The 16,034-nt window shown below is 36.1% G+C and overlaps 1 protein-coding gene across 3 annotated transcripts in view; it reads left to right on the top strand.

Moving 5' to 3' along the window:
- The window catches only part of LOC121411567 (cortactin-binding protein 2-like), an 87,475-nt gene that overhangs the window by 14,330 nt on the left and 57,111 nt on the right, over nt 1-16,034 (top strand). For all 3 annotated transcript variants that reach the window (XM_041604360.1, XM_041604362.1, XM_041604361.1), the window contains exon 2: nt 9,088-9,201. In XM_041604360.1, the coding sequence (XP_041460294.1) occupies nt 9,088-9,201 (114 nt within the window). The remainder of the gene's footprint in view (nt 1-9,087; nt 9,202-16,034) is intronic.

Raw genomic sequence — 16,034 nt, 5'->3', positions numbered from 1 at the left:
GTCATTTTACAGTTCTTACCAGTTGTTGATATAAAACAGCAATGATTGTACATAACAAATATATTTGTACATACATGTACATGTACATCTAGTTGCAGTCGATTTTCAATATACATTGTACACTGTAGTTTCAAGTTTTAATTTCTTTGACAAGATAGAAACAAAGTGTTGATTTCTTTGTGGGGCAGGGGTGGGGATGTAATGAAATACCGGTAGTAAAATTATCCCAACAAGATACAGAACATGTATGTTTAGGTTAAGTTACAGATTTGCTGCATTTTGGGCAGTAAATAGCTGTGTGCATGATGTTACATGTTACATGTATTTCAAATCCTAATTTCAGTGAATTCTCATTAACTGTAACAATATTTCAGTTTTGGATCATCAAAATACATTAGTCTGCGTTCACAAGATGTATCATGTGAAAAGTCCAGGATTTATATATATTCAAATTAAAAACTTGGAATTTCAATGCATTGGAAATTATTCGTTCTGCAATTTGACAACCAGAATGGTTTACACATGGTACATGTATGAGGCATATTAATGATTTCATACTTATAATGCCCCTCTTAACTTATAAAAAAAACCCAAACAAATTTGGGAGCAGTTTCCCGCTCTCATTGCTCAACATATTGATAATACATGTAGGGTAAACACAGAGAGAAATTTGTGAAAGACTACAGTGTACATCCATGCAGGGTCTATGGTACGTCCGAGGCTATGCATTGGTTGAATGTGCATACAATATACATGCTCCAAGTCCCACTCTATTTTGTATTTGTTGACATGGAATGGCTACGATGAGAGAGAATTTCCCCCGCAATTTGAATCACAACACTATACTACTGCCTCTAGGCTCTAGCATTGGATGATATTGCCATTCATAATGTGTCTGATCCATGGAAATATCTAGTGTACAATGCATAAAGAGGATGAAAATAAGAAAGAGGCCAAATACGTCTTGGCTTAGATTACAGTAATCCATGATGTACAGTACATGTATTAGTCCCCTTTTTGTTTGACTCAGTAGGCGGTGCTGCACCATCCCGAGTTTGCCCAATCTCAAGATTTTCGCCCGATCTGCCCTCTTCGCGATTAATTTTGAGATTCAAGAAACCCCGTCTCCACCATCGCAAGAAGAGCAATTCATGCTCGAGCGAGGCATTGATGCATTGCCGTGTATAAATAATCCCGAGTGCGTCTGCACCTACGAATTAGCGCGATAATTCGTGAAATAGCGCGCTATTTTGCAAATAATCCCAAGTTGACTTGGGATTGCAATCTTGAGATTAATCCTACGAAATAGCGCGATAATTGCGTCTGCATTGCAAATGATCTCGAGATTGTTCAGATCGGGATAATTTGCCAGATCAGAAATAGCGCGCTAATTTGAAAACTCGGGATGGTGCAGACGGCCCTAGTGCCCCTCTACATGGACCATAGGATTTTATGCCTTGTTTTATTCTTACCTTTATCCTCTCATATAGATATGCTGAATAGGATAGTGACCTTGCCTTCAAATATGCTGTATTATTATAATGTATTATTATTATATATTATTATATAATGTGTATAATGTATTATTATAATGTATTATTATTATGGTCTGTACTTTGCATACTCTACTTGAAATGTGCTCTGGAGAATCCTGATGTTGATATCTTGAGCATGGAAAGCTAATACCGTGTTTACACATTGACTCGGCTCGGGGGTTGAACACGAGAGCCGTGCTCAACACGGCAATTTTATGCTGTGTAAACGCAATCAGAGTGATCCGCGAGCCGTGTCAAACACGGCTTTATCGATCCTACAAATCGAAGGTTTCAACCCGCGACCCGAGTCAGACTCGGCAATTTTTTCGTGTGTAAACAGAAAGCCGTGTCGAACTCTCTTGACCTAGGTCACTGCGCGCGCTTTCACTTTTGGCTGTGTTGTTGTTCGCACGGACAAGATTCGATTCCGGCGGTGAATTTCCCGTGTTTAATTTGCGACGTCATAATTCTTCTTCCGTTCGAGATCCGCGAGCCGTGTTGAACTCGCCTTTTTATATGTACGTTATGAACGTGATCTCTGATCCCTTCTTCGCAGTGTTCAACCCGGCTCGCTGATTCAACACGCGAGCCGATGTCAATGTGTAAACACGGTAAAAATGAGCCTAAATGTAAACCAAAACATAATGTACAACCATATTCACACTGAGGTTTTTTCTGAAACTAAACCCTATTAAAAAAGCCTAACCCTACTGATTGTTCATATTGCAAGAAACCAAGTGTAACCTCAGGGAAAATCATGTATGAGAAGTTGATAGTAAATACAGTTGGCCATTGATCTCGAGGTACGTGTAGGCATGCAGTTTGATCCAATAGCCTTCAATTCTTTACTGTCCTTAAAGGCCAAGGTCGGAGCGATGACTTCTGTGACTGCCCTAAGTCATTTCTTTAATTAGCCATTTTCAAATTCTAGCAAAGACTTGTCAGTCTACCGTGGACAGGTTTGGGCTAATTGCTGTAAACCTCAGCATGCTACACAGTGTAGTGCTTCTCAGCTTGTAATCTTGGCCCACTGCAAACCCACTTATGCCCTTATATGGAAAGCATTCTTGTTGTTGAACTTATGATATGATGTTGCATTCTTACCAGAATTGCCTTTACCACATCAGGATTTCATTGAAAACATGATTTCAAAATATCCATAGGCCTACTGCTCTGAACAATCGTCTCATTAATATTTTTTAAAATCTTGATTTCTGAAATAGGTCAGGCATGTATGCTTCATTGATGATGCTTTTCACAGAATAATTTTCCTGGTATTGTATCGCAATTTGCTCCACATTTTTAAAAGACTGTGCACTATGCATATTAAAGTGTTTTGTATAGATATTTTTACATAGGACTATCAAATTTGTGAAACAAAATTATTCCCTGCTTTTATGAATCTGTAGTTCATAAAGGAATCTTTTGCTAACAATTTGTATGATATTGACATCAATTTTTTTAAATTGATTTCAACAGAACAGATCAATATCAATTACTTATGATCAATGTCCGTATATGAAAACATTCTCTCCCTATTTATAAATCACCAACTCAACCTTTCCAATTGTAATTATAATTGTAATTTGAGATGATGAATGGAGATTACTGGTACCATCATGTGTTAATAACGTTGTGTTCATATTTTCATTCATAAGGTGGTTTCAGACCGCCTCGAAGTTTGCCAGTTCCAGGTATTCTCTGATCGGGAAATTTACCACGATCAGAAAATACCAGGTATTTTGGTAATGTGAAAGCAAACTATGCGTAATTTCCCCGAAAGAAAATACCCGCTAAATAGTAGGTACTTGGCGAAATTACGAGAACTTTCGTGGGGATTTTTCCAAGGTCGCAGGTATTTTGGCGATGTGAAAGCAAATTACGGGAACTTTTATCCCAGCGTGTCGTTGGGCGCGGCGGCGTGGGTGGCTGCTGGGCTAGTGATTTTGAATCTCCCGCCTTGCCTGCTTATCAGACCACACTGCGCATGCTCGTAACTTCGGGAACTTATCCGAAGGATGTGTTTCGGGGCGGTGTGAATGCAGGAATAATTAACGGGTATTTTTTAGCCTTAAAAAGTTCTCGTAATTTAACGGGGATTCTTGTGATCGAGGCGGTTTGAAACCACCTATAGTGCGATTTGTATGAAGGCCTATAGATCTGTATAGGGACTGATCCAGGATACTGATGACCCCATATCCCAGTAGATAGAAAGTAAAGGCCCATGAGACAGACACTAGGCCCCCCCAGGCCTATGAGATAGACACTGAATAATAAAGGTCCACAAGACAGACACCACATTGTGATAAAATAAAATGAAGTACTGGTACTTATACAGGGTGTCTCATATTTCTTCAGGGATTTAGGCCTACATGCATGCCTGGACAATAAACTGGTCAAGGTAAATGAAAGGCAGAAATATGCCTGAGGAAAATAGTTTAAAAATGCACAAGAAAGACAATGAAAATTTTGAGTTATTCTAAACAGAAGGGGGATCTTATTTGACAAGTAAAGAAATTAATAATAAAAAAAAAGGAATCAATGTTCATTGGGAGCATCACCGGAGAAAAAAAACAATTAAAAGTGCAAAAAGCTTGAGGAAAGGGGGGGGGGGCCTTATGCTCCATTTGCCTCCCCCATGTTTTTGTGTATGTAAAAGGATTGATTTGGTCAATTTTAACAGGTTGTAGATAATGAACAAGGTAGGCCTACATGGAGAAGGAAATGAGTGAATGCTGTACAAGGCAACTGAAATGTCTTCCTTGCTCCCTTTATTACATAATCATGATTTACTTTGTGATTGACATTGTATACTGTGAAAGGGCACTTATGCATACAGTCATGGAATATCAAATTTCATTAGGAAACCTGTAGTGTATGACTCATAAAACAAACACTTCATTTAGAGAAAGGGTTCTTGTCCAACAAAGATGAGGGTGGATTTTATGAAGAAATATATCTAAAGCCACCTGGCTAGTCTTTAACACCTTGGCTGTATAAGGAAATAGGGTTGTTAATTTGATTTGATAGGAAGGTGTCAATGACTTAACAGGTTTCCATTTAATGATACACTTAAGTCAACTACATGTATAGGTCTAATTTTCCATGGTCAAACTTCCCTGGTTCAGGGTGCATGAAAGAAAACATGAGGTAGGCCTAAATTTTTAGGTTGTTTTCGACCTGGCCGATGTCAATATGTTTCCCTTCCATGTTCATTTTATCGATGGGATAGTACTGAATGCAGGCATACGTATACAAGTGTAATGCTGATGTTTAGTATACATACATGTACATGTACAAGTAGGGGCTGAGTCCAAACGTTGAAAACAGCATTTAAATGACCTTTCGCATTAGCATTAAAATGTTTTCCTATATTGAAAACCATTTGAAAATAAATCCCAAAAGTTGATAAAATTTCACATTCCACATTTTTACATCCATGAAACGCCCATCTATATTCCACATTTTCTTAAAATAGATGGAAACTATCAATGAGAATATTCCCATCTTTCTTTATTTGTAAGATCGTTTTTAGTAGATGCCACTCTCGATCATCCTACAAATGTACATGTCCATACATGTGGGACTACAATATGTACAATATGAATAGAATTCCATCATGTTCAAAACTTCATTACCATCAAACTGGCATGAGTGACGTGAATGAATTAGCTCTAATGTCCTTTTACGTAGGAGAATTGAACTATACACAACAAAAAAAGTAAGTCCCCCCCTAAACAAACATCAATAATTTCCGAACCAATGGGAGTTTTTGATATATTTTTACATGAGCGTGTAGGTAATTTTATAAGCTACCCTATGAGTAAATGTTGTGGATGTATCTTACGTCATGCTTCAGTGAGCACCGTCAGAAGGCAAAAATGTCACTTCAAAAGTCACAAGCAAAAATATCACGACTTTGATTCCATTGTATTGGAACTAATTCCACATTCTCATCATGAAAACTAGTCAGAAGGCTTGGAAAGGGTACTTTCTAAAAGACGATACAACTTTTTAAGCTAAATTTCACGGTTGAATAAACTCAAGTCCAAATTTGCTATAATTGGATTTTTACACATTTCTTTCAATAAAAATGCTAGAATATGATGACAGTTGTTTTGGGGAAGACTATCTCCAACAATATTCACCGTTTCACGGTTCAATGAACATTTATTGGAAACAATTAATGCGATTTTCAAATATCGTAGGCAAGTATTGCTTCATTTTTCTAACTGAAAATGATCTTTTCTCAACTTTTTTTTATGTTCATGACCAATTAACATGCTTCAATGATTCAAAGGTGTCAAATTAAACATTTACGCTTGAATGAACATGTGGAATGTGATTAGCTCTTTTTTACGTTATTGGAAAAACTGCAATTTGTAACTATGGATGTCTGTCACACAACTCCTTGCACAGTTGATTTGATTTGATTTTTATGAAAATCCCGATGTTTAATGCATCAGTGAGCACACAATATTCGAAAATTATGCTAATGAGAAGAAAGTTCAAGGCCTTGGCCCCACTCTGTACCGAATCGAATGGTTATTTTGGTGTGCGCACATTTTGGATAGTGTTACTCTGAAACCATGTGCGAAGTTTCATGAAATAACTGTTGGCAGAAGTAACAAAAACCGTCCATGAAACAAACCCTCATTTCATATTTGTTCAAATTTTGACTTCCTCTCTCATAGACTTGTGTACATTATGGGTGCATATGTTTAAGCATACGTAAACCCCTTATTCAATATGGTGGAACTTTTTTCAAGACTGTCTTTAGCAATGTCGTTTGGCAGTAATGTTTATCAACCTATGGACAGAATTCTGTGCAAAAATGAAATCGATTTGTTTGTTTATGGATGAGTGAGCACGCATCAAAGTGGGAAAATTGGTATTTTCAATGACACAGACTCATTTTAAAGGGTAATAAAGAGAATATTGGGGACAAATTTGGTTTGAAAGGTGTCTTTAATTGCTGTTGTTTTTATCATCCATCATTTCTATCACCAAACACTTTCCGAACTTTAGCCATTTCATGGTTGAGCGAGCACATTCGAAAATTTAGGAATGAATACTCTTTATACTGCATAAATGTATTCTTTTCCTAACAATTTCTCAGGATCAGTTGAATGTATGGACAGATCAGTGGTGGATCCAGAATTTTAAATGGGGGAGGGGCCTTTAATCGGGGGAGCCATCATCATTTTCAAATTTTAACATGATCTAACAAGTTGTAAAAGATAATACCCCCAAAACCCTATGATGACACGTCACAATACAGGGGCCGCAGAGCAGTTTTCAAGTGGGGGGGGGGGGGGGCTGACCATGCCAAAAATCACAATCGTATTACATTTTTGTACTTGCTTATGGAAAAAAGTGGGGGGCTGAAGCCCCCCAGCCCCCCCCCCTCCCCGCTTCCGCGGCCCCTGCAATACATCGTGCTCACTCAACCATGAACATACGATATCAAATTTTGTTCTGAAATGGTTAAATGGATAGTAAAACAGCATAACACTATAAAGTTCACCTAAAAACAATTTTTGCCCAACTTTGTATTTGCACAATCTGAAAAACGACTCTTGTGACTTTCAAAAATGGTCATTTTTAATTCAATCTTTATTTACTCATGCATGACTCAACCGATCAATCTCATTTTTCCCAGGAGTTGCTTGATGAGTGTATAAAACCACCCATGAAATATCATATCTCGAAATAATTCGGTTCAAAAGTTACAGCAGTTTGATTTAGGGGGGACTTACTTTTTTTGTTGTGTACTAGTATTTGAGCCTTTCACACAATCTCTGCAAGTGCATTTAAAAAACATGTATGTTCAAGACAGTATCATCCCCAAATTCCCCATGGTATTCTCCAGGGCAGATCCAAGATTTCCTTTTAATATATAGGAGGGGGGGGGGTCCATTTTTTGTCAACTGTCAAAGTCCTGTAATTACAAAGAATTTCATATCCCAGATTTTAATTGACCATAAATTAAATGTCCCAAAACAGATTTGATAAAATGGCCTGTATAGCAATTATCATTCTGACTCATCTTTTTTGCAATGAATTATTTGTTTTAATAGACCATTTTTTTAGTACCGTACCAGTAGTTATTCATTCTTACTCTTTTCATTGTCTGCATATGCATACTGGCTTTGGAAGTTAGGAATGCTGTTGCTAGAGTGACAAATCACTCGATATGGATCATATGACTCATTAAAATGCATCATCTTTTTTTTTTCCAATTCTGCTCAAGCAATATTCGCTGCAAGATATGGGCATAATTTGTTTTTTTCTTTGTTGAATGTTGGTGCTGAATATATGAGATTATAGATCTCTAGTGTCCCCATTATGTGTGTGTGTGTTTGTGACTCATTTCATTCTAAGGGGGATTCCGTTTGAAGGCAAGGAGCAGTCATAAGGGTTGGAAGGGAAATCTCGGGATTTATGATGGTATTTAGAATGCAGCTGATGAGGTCATTTTGTGAAATCCAGGGAATTGTGATTTTTCAGCTACACGTGCTGCAGCGGGAGCAACAACAGAAACAGTTTGCACACTGAAAAGTATTTTGTGTACAATCTGGAAAAAAGCGTACAATACACCCAAACTTGATTTGTTTACCTCTATTTACAGTGTTATTGATCGAATGCAAGAAATGCAGAAGCTTTAAGTCACTGATGATTTGTTTCACAGTATGCTGCCCTGATTATAAGAGTCTTGAGACTAGTGATGACTGTGCACCGTGCCTTGCAGCACGTTTGAAAGACTGGTGTGTCGCAATCGCATCATGACTGATTCAGTCACTTTGTGTACGTTTGTCGAGTGTGTGTAGGGCAAAGGATCTTTGTCCAAATTTGTGATTCGAAAAACTTCTGTGGACCTCTTTGATGATCGTCTCATTGTGGGTCATGCTGATCTTGATCTTGTTTTGGATTTTATGATGACGACAATTGATGAGTTTTCTCTGTGATTGAGTGTACTCTATTCTGGGCACCTTTTCCTTAATATTAATATTCATGCAGGCATTACATCAATAGGATTTCAGGTTGACTAGTTGTCAGCATATTGGAATGGATTGAATAGAATATCTTGTGTATACATGTATATGATGAATTGAGCTGGTAATTCAAAAAAACTTAGAAGAATGGTTCCTTTTTATCTACTCAGTTGATAAACATGTTTGGTTTTCTTCTTTCATTGAAAAGATTGTGTGGTTGGTTTACAAGGATATCCCCCTTATTATACTCTGCACACCTTGTTTGGATGACTAATGAAATTTCTAGGTACCCACAGAAGCTCAGTTCTTGATATAATAAACAAAGGAGGTTCTCTTTTCCATTCATCTACTTGATGTAATCATACAGGGGAAGAATATTTCATTGTTGGATTCCTACATGTATGTATGTGTGGTATAGTGAGTCTTATGCTGAATAGTATTTTTTTAGTATTGTATTAAATAGCCAACACGTTTTTTCCCCCAGAGGTTTCATACATTTTCTTAATGTCGTCATTCCTTTCTAACCTTTATCTTCTTTCTTGTCTTTGCTTTTTCAGAAGCATCAGAAAGAGAAGGGGATCATGGAGTTCTCCAAGGCTGACTTGATGAAGCTTCTAGGATTACTGGAGGCAGAACTCCAAGCCAGGGACTTGGTCATCAACAGCCTGAAGGTGAGTGAAAATTTCAGTGTCAAGTTGTCAAGATCGATGCGATGGCTTTAATACTTGCAAGATCCTTTCACATTTTCTCTGTAGACTACATGTAATGTATTTGTGCATGATCTGATTACAAGTGAGTTGTCTTACTGTGATAGCACAGTAATCTGCAAAAGTTTTTCATCAACTTTTATTGTCTTACAAGTTCTGACAACTTTCAGTGATTTTGATTGGCTGAGAAGCACAGGTGTCTGACTGTTACTATGGCTACTTTTTTTTTATTGAAACACATCCCTGCTGCTGCTAAATCAGGGCATTCTTTGTAAAAGAATTGTCAGCGTATGAATTTTACCAGTTAAATTTGAATTTATAGTGTGTAGGCCTACACTTTCTCACTGTTATGGGGAAGAATTTCTTTGGGCTTTTCTTCTCTCACATTGTTTTCAAAATTTTCTTCAACAATTTGTTTTCAACAATTTCTGCGAAATTCTGCATCATAATTTTGTGCACCCCTATAAATGCGAAACATTGTTGACCTTTTCCACTTTTGCCCCCCTATAAATGCGAAACATGGATCACCGTTTTTGCCTTCCTAACCAAAATAAATATTTTCTTGTCACCGAGTTTCAAGTATCAAAACCTTTGAGGTTGGTGTTGCTAAGTGAAAAAAGGGAAGAAAAAAGTAAATCATAATTCACATATTGTTTTGATAATTCATTCGCTGGGAACAGCCTTAATACAAGATGCAACTGCACATTTTAAAGTGTGTTAGCCTCGACCCGTATGGACTAGCATTCTAATAGAGTCAAAAGACATGTCTTAATGCCAAGTGTCAATTACAATCATATTCCTGCAGCTGGTGTTGTTTGAAACTAAGACACCGGTGCCTTTTGCGCTATGTCATTAACACCTCTATCAAGCAACAACTGTCATTTCCAACTTGTCCTGTTTATACCACTGCATTCAGGAAACCAATATTGATCTAAGCGCAATAACCTTTACCTTCTAGCATCTTCAGCAGGCGTATTCAGATCACCTTGAGGTTGGAGAATACCAATTATTCTTTAATCGTATCAGGTATCTTTGCATTATGAAAGCAAATTTCTAACTTTCTCAAGCTTTACATGTATGTGTATTTGGGCTCAGGCGCCATGGGGGGCTGCTGAGCTAGCGAATTTGAATAACACGCTTTCCTTTACATGTAGGGGTTAGTTGGAACGTGGGGTAAGTTGAAACATTGTAATTTTATTTAACTCCTGTAAAATAAATTTATGCAATACTGCCCTCAATTTATTGCTAGTGTTGTATTATTAATAGCAATAAATTGAGGGCAGTATTGCATAAATTTATTTTACAGGCGTTAAAGAAAATTACAACGTTTCAACTTACCCTGTGTTCCAACTAACCCCGATCTCCCCTACCTGCTAATCAGACTACTCTGGGCATGCTCGTTACGTCGAGTACTTAGCTTGAATGGGTCTGTTTCTGGTAGGTATGAATGAGGGCTGCAATTATCAGTTATTTTATATAGCCTGAAAAATTTCTCATAATTTAACAGATATTCTGGTTCTCAAGGCAGTCAGAATGCACCTAGTGTAGATTAGATGTTTCCAGAATCTGGCCTTGATGTTTGGTTGATATCGTTCTTGGCAAACCTTTGGTAGTACAGCAGTGCTATCAAATGTCAATTAGCCAAAATCTAAAAAGGATGTTATATTAGATATTGACTTTCTGCTTAACTTTTTTGGTATTCTGCGAAGATAAGAACTGCTTTCTGAAGTCACATTTTTTTTATTGCAATGCATTATGGGTGGGAATTATTTTAAACAGCGTATCGAGCATGGCTATCATGTCGCATACAGTCCCATTCAAAATTGTCACACACTTTGCGTATTAGTGCTCTCATAATATCACTCATATCATAATCATAAAAGTATAGATATTCTTTAAAATGTGTGATTTCCATAGAGATTTTTGTACAATGTGATAAAAACGTGATGTTAATTGATTTGAAAATATGATCTAATTACAGTCTTTCACCAATCTTTACAAATGAAAAAATTGTAAGGAATTGAATTGTTTTTGAAACATAATTTGTGCATGATAATGGAATATTTTGTGCAAAACATTTGACTCTGCAAACAAAATAGATTCACCTCAATAAACATTGATTAATAAAGCAATATGCATCACTATGTGAATTATTCCTCTACATTCGAACCATTCTTGAGCTGTATATTTCAGCATCGATAGGAAATTGTACATCATTATCACAATTTTTGCATGATGCAGATAACGCTATTTAAGCGGGCTAAATGAAGGTAGAAGGGAACGGAACATAAACGAGGAAAGATTGGTAGTCTGAGAAATTTGGGAAGCCTTTAGAGATCCCAGCTTCCTTACAAGTCATTAGTCTTCAAGTTTATGGTGATATACCCCATGAAAGTGGGGGATTGACAACTGACAAGGCAGTGCATTCACAAAAAAGTTTTGAAGGGCTTGGAGAAAAAAGTGACAGAAAAGGCTGATAAGGAAAATTAGCAGATGAACGACATTTCCTAAACGCAAATTGAAATGATTTGCTTTTTCTTCAGCGATGAAGGCTACTGAGTTCCCAAGATTTTCTCTTGAACTTGAATTTTTTTTTTAAATTAAGTAAACTTTCCAACTTTGAAGATTCTGCATTTTTGAAAAAAATGAAAGTATTCATTCAATTCTTGTTATTGTTTGAGTATTCATTATTTTATTTTTTGTTTGCATAAGAATCAAGATTGTATGTATTAGAAGATTCAAGAATAGATTCAGACCTAACCTTTGAAAATAGAGTACTGAAAATAAAATGTGCAGTTAGAAATGTTCTGCATTAATTTATTTTAGTTCTTTCATACTTTTCAGATATTTTTTTTTCTTTCTGTTCATGGATAACATTTTAATGGTAGATGTTCAAGAGTTAATCCATGACTTGTTATGAAAAAAAAAACAAATCCATCTGTGGTGTGAATTCTTAAATTATGGCCCACAGCGTACCAAAGTAAATTGAGCAATTATCCCGGGACTGAATGGACGGATATTAGAACAGGGTTGGACCAAGGATCTTTAGGGCTCCTGTATCACTGAGCTTTATGATCAATTTTTGGAATTAATTTTCTGACAGTGGCATTGATCATTGTGAGCAATTGATTGTAAAAGTCAGTGTACTCTCAAATGCTAAGTTTTGTGTTATTGGGCCCAAGTGTTCTTTTTTCAAAATACACTGCAAGATTAATAAGGAAGAGGAGGTTTGCTGTGGAGGGGTCAATTGGGATGGTTCCTGTTTTGGGCGAGTCCTTAATCGGCAATCCTGTTAATAGAGAATTCATGTATTTTATTAAATTACATGGTGATACGCAAGTTGTTTTTTCATCCAAGTAATTATGTCATCTGCAGTAGAGTAATTTGGTTTCCACTTTCAGAGAAAATAAACTTGCCTGGTTTGAGGGGGAAACAAGGTCTTATTAAAGAAAAGAGCAATACACATGTATCAACCTGTTTTTTTTCTTTCAAATTTAAGATTTTTACCGAGACATTAATTCAACACACATTGTTCATCAATTAAAAAAGGAAATTATCTTTTAAACCTCAGCAGACTGACAACCACCAAAGAGAGTAGTACATCTGTGGAATTAGACCTATCAGAAGTTTTATTGAAGGACAAGTCCACCCCAACAAAAACTTGATTTGAATAAAAAGAGAAAAATTCAACGAGCATAACACTGAAAATTTCATCAAAATTGGATGTAAAATAAGAAAGTTATGGCATTTTAAAGCATCGCTTCATTTCACAAAACAGTTATATGCGCATCTCGGTCGGTATGCAAATGAGGAACTGATGACATCACTCACTCACTATTTCTTTTGTATTTATTAGATGAAATATGAAATATTTTTATTTTCTTGTTATTGTCATCATGTGAAATGAAGTTTCATTCCTCCCTGAACACGTGGAATTCCATTATTTTAACATTTTGTGCTTCAGGCAAGGAGGTCCTAATCGTCAAATTCGTAAGAATTGAAATATCGTGTAATCAAAACAATAAAAAACAAAAGAAATAGAGAGTGACATCATCGACTCTCTCATTTGGATATAACTGGCTCGTTCATATAACTATTTTGTTAAAAATAAGGGAAACTTTGAAATGTCATAACTTTCTTACTTTACATCCGATGTTTATCAAATTTTCAGCACTGTGCTTGTCTGATTTTTCTCTATGGATTCAAATCAACATTTTTCTGAGGTTGACTTGACCTTTAAATCAGCTAAGAATGGGAATGTTTATTTTTTTTGTATTTTGACAACATGTATACATGTAGGTGCTTCATAAGAGCCCTTTGTAGATACAATTTGCAGTTAATGATGACTGCCATCAATGAAAGGGTTACTTACAGAAATTTCAAACCTTTATAGCTTTATTGCATTTTTTTTTCACTCTTTCATCATTCTCTTTTATGTATTTTTTGCTTCAATATCCTAAATGAAGCTTTTTTTATTTTAATTCTAGAAAGCACTTTAAAGCCATTTTAAAGTTGGTTTATGAATGGCAAAAGAGCAACAGGAAATTATAAATGCTATCGATAAAAGATGCATTATAATATGACTTTGAGCCGAAGACTTTCATACACTGTACTTCAAGATGACATCTCAAGGTTTCATGGGTGAAAACTTTCAGCTTTACATCTCCTGCAAAGCAACATGAATGTTGTAGTATCAGGAGATTGATCTCATTTTCCAGTGTACTACTATGAACATAAAGGTCATATAGCCGAGGCATTCAAAATATTCCCATAGGTAACTGTGTAAACAGCACTTCTTGTTCGTTGTTCAAAGCTAGCAGTACACTCAGCAGCGGCAGGCTTTGATGCCAGTGCTTGATCATGGAGATCAATGTATACAAGGTTTAAATGTCTCTGAGAGCTTTTATATCTGTTTCTTTTTAATTCACCATTCTATCAAACAATATTTGAAAGATACAATAAACATACATGTACTGTATATGGGAGTATGACCTTTAATTGCAGCATTATTTAAAAGAGCTCGCAAGTAGCATGTTTTTATCTGGGCACAGAAATAATGATCAAGTATACATGTATGGTGCAGGCCGTGACTATTTGGCACCCTTTTTTTGGGGGGGGAGGTGTTAGGGGTAGGGGGCAGCAAGTTGTACACATGTATGCAAGAAGGTTGCTGGTGTGATTTTAATGGGGAACCAATCAAATGAAGATTTTACTCTGAAGTTAGTTTAGTCCGTACCATATGCACAAGTGTACGCTGTAGTTAACATATAGTCAAATACATGTAGGCCTACTATTAAAATGAAACGGCTTTGTAAGCATAAACAACAAATCTCTTAAAGTTGAATTTGAATGTATATATGCCGTTATATGGGTAAAGAAAATTGATATTTTGTAAACTAGGAAAATTGATAGTTTGTTAAAATTTTGTCAACTGGGGGGGTGGGTCTTCTTCATGTATGTTGTAGGTACGATCCATCAGCGGTGCGATCCATACACAGTTGTGTATTTTCATCATGCATCATCATGCATTTTAATTACATTCCCACAAATGAAATACAGACCTGTAACTTTGCCTTTTGATAGAAGTCAAATCTTTTGGGATCACAAAATCTGTTCGACTTTAATACATGTAGGAAAAATTCAATGTATATTTGCTGTGACTTTTTTTATATGGAAGTCGACCTGTGCAAGTTTAAGCTCCTTGCTTGTACTGAATGCTGCTAATTATCTTGTTGCCTTGAGGCTTCATTGTGTCATGAGAGATAAAACCTAGTCTGTAGAGTCTTTTTAGAAAATGAAAGATATTACTTCTTTTCTGTGTTTTGCTATCTGAAAGCTTATTTACTCTTTATACATGTATGTGATTGATTTTTTAATAATAAAACTACAGGTAGATGACTTCGAAACTAAAAAATTGAAACTACTACTAATATTCGCAATTTTTATTGAAAAAACGTAGATTGGTTCTTTTGAATAGAATGGCATAGAAAAAAAAATGGTTTGCCGTGTCTGTCCAAATTAATTTTTTGTACTACTTGTGGACATATTGTGTTACTTGTGATTTTGATTCGCTTGCAAGTGTCGGAAAATTTCTGAAATTCCAGCTTATACGGTAAATTTTATATTGTGTGAATACTGAATAGCCTGTATAAGATCAAGATGGCTGCATCCTGCACGTGTGAGAGGATCTCTGATAAAATATTGAATAGTTAAGCTTTTTCTAGATGTAGATGCGATGATACACCTGTATGACTCATATATGATCAGGCACAGTAATAGTATGTGAGAATCATAATACTGAATCAATATTATCTATCATATATTAAGGTATTATACTGTCTGCTTCATCTTTGTTGCATGGCAAGTGACTGATACCTACAATGTAGATCTTAAAATTCAACCCAGTGCTATTTTGTAGTAGACCAGAGATCCTGTTGTCTGATGAACATGACATAAATTTATGTTTATAATAGATGATCAGCTTGGTGATGTTTAATGTTGCTGTTCACATTTGATTGATATTCATTACTCGGTCTGGGGGAGGGGGAGGGGAGCTTCGTGGCATTGCTAACATAATTTGATTTGTGCCCTGACATAGCAACATGTTTACAGTTGATGGCATATTCTGAAGTCGGGTTTAATTTAAACTCTGGTTTAAAGTTATGGTCTAACTATGGATAGCCAGTAGTGGCAAAAATCTCTAACAGTATAATTGCAATGTCAGCTCATTTTTCTCTCAAATCGTTCTTAACTGTTTAACAATGATAAATAAGATAGCTTTCATCACCATTCATGAG

The sequence above is a fragment of the Lytechinus variegatus genome, chromosome 3, assembly GCF_018143015.1.
Source record: "Lytechinus variegatus isolate NC3 chromosome 3, Lvar_3.0, whole genome shotgun sequence".
Taxonomy (NCBI): Eukaryota; Metazoa; Echinodermata; class Echinoidea; order Temnopleuroida; family Toxopneustidae; genus Lytechinus; species Lytechinus variegatus.
Note: the sequence above shows the minus strand (reverse complement) of the source record. Positions and strands in the feature narration are given on the sequence as shown.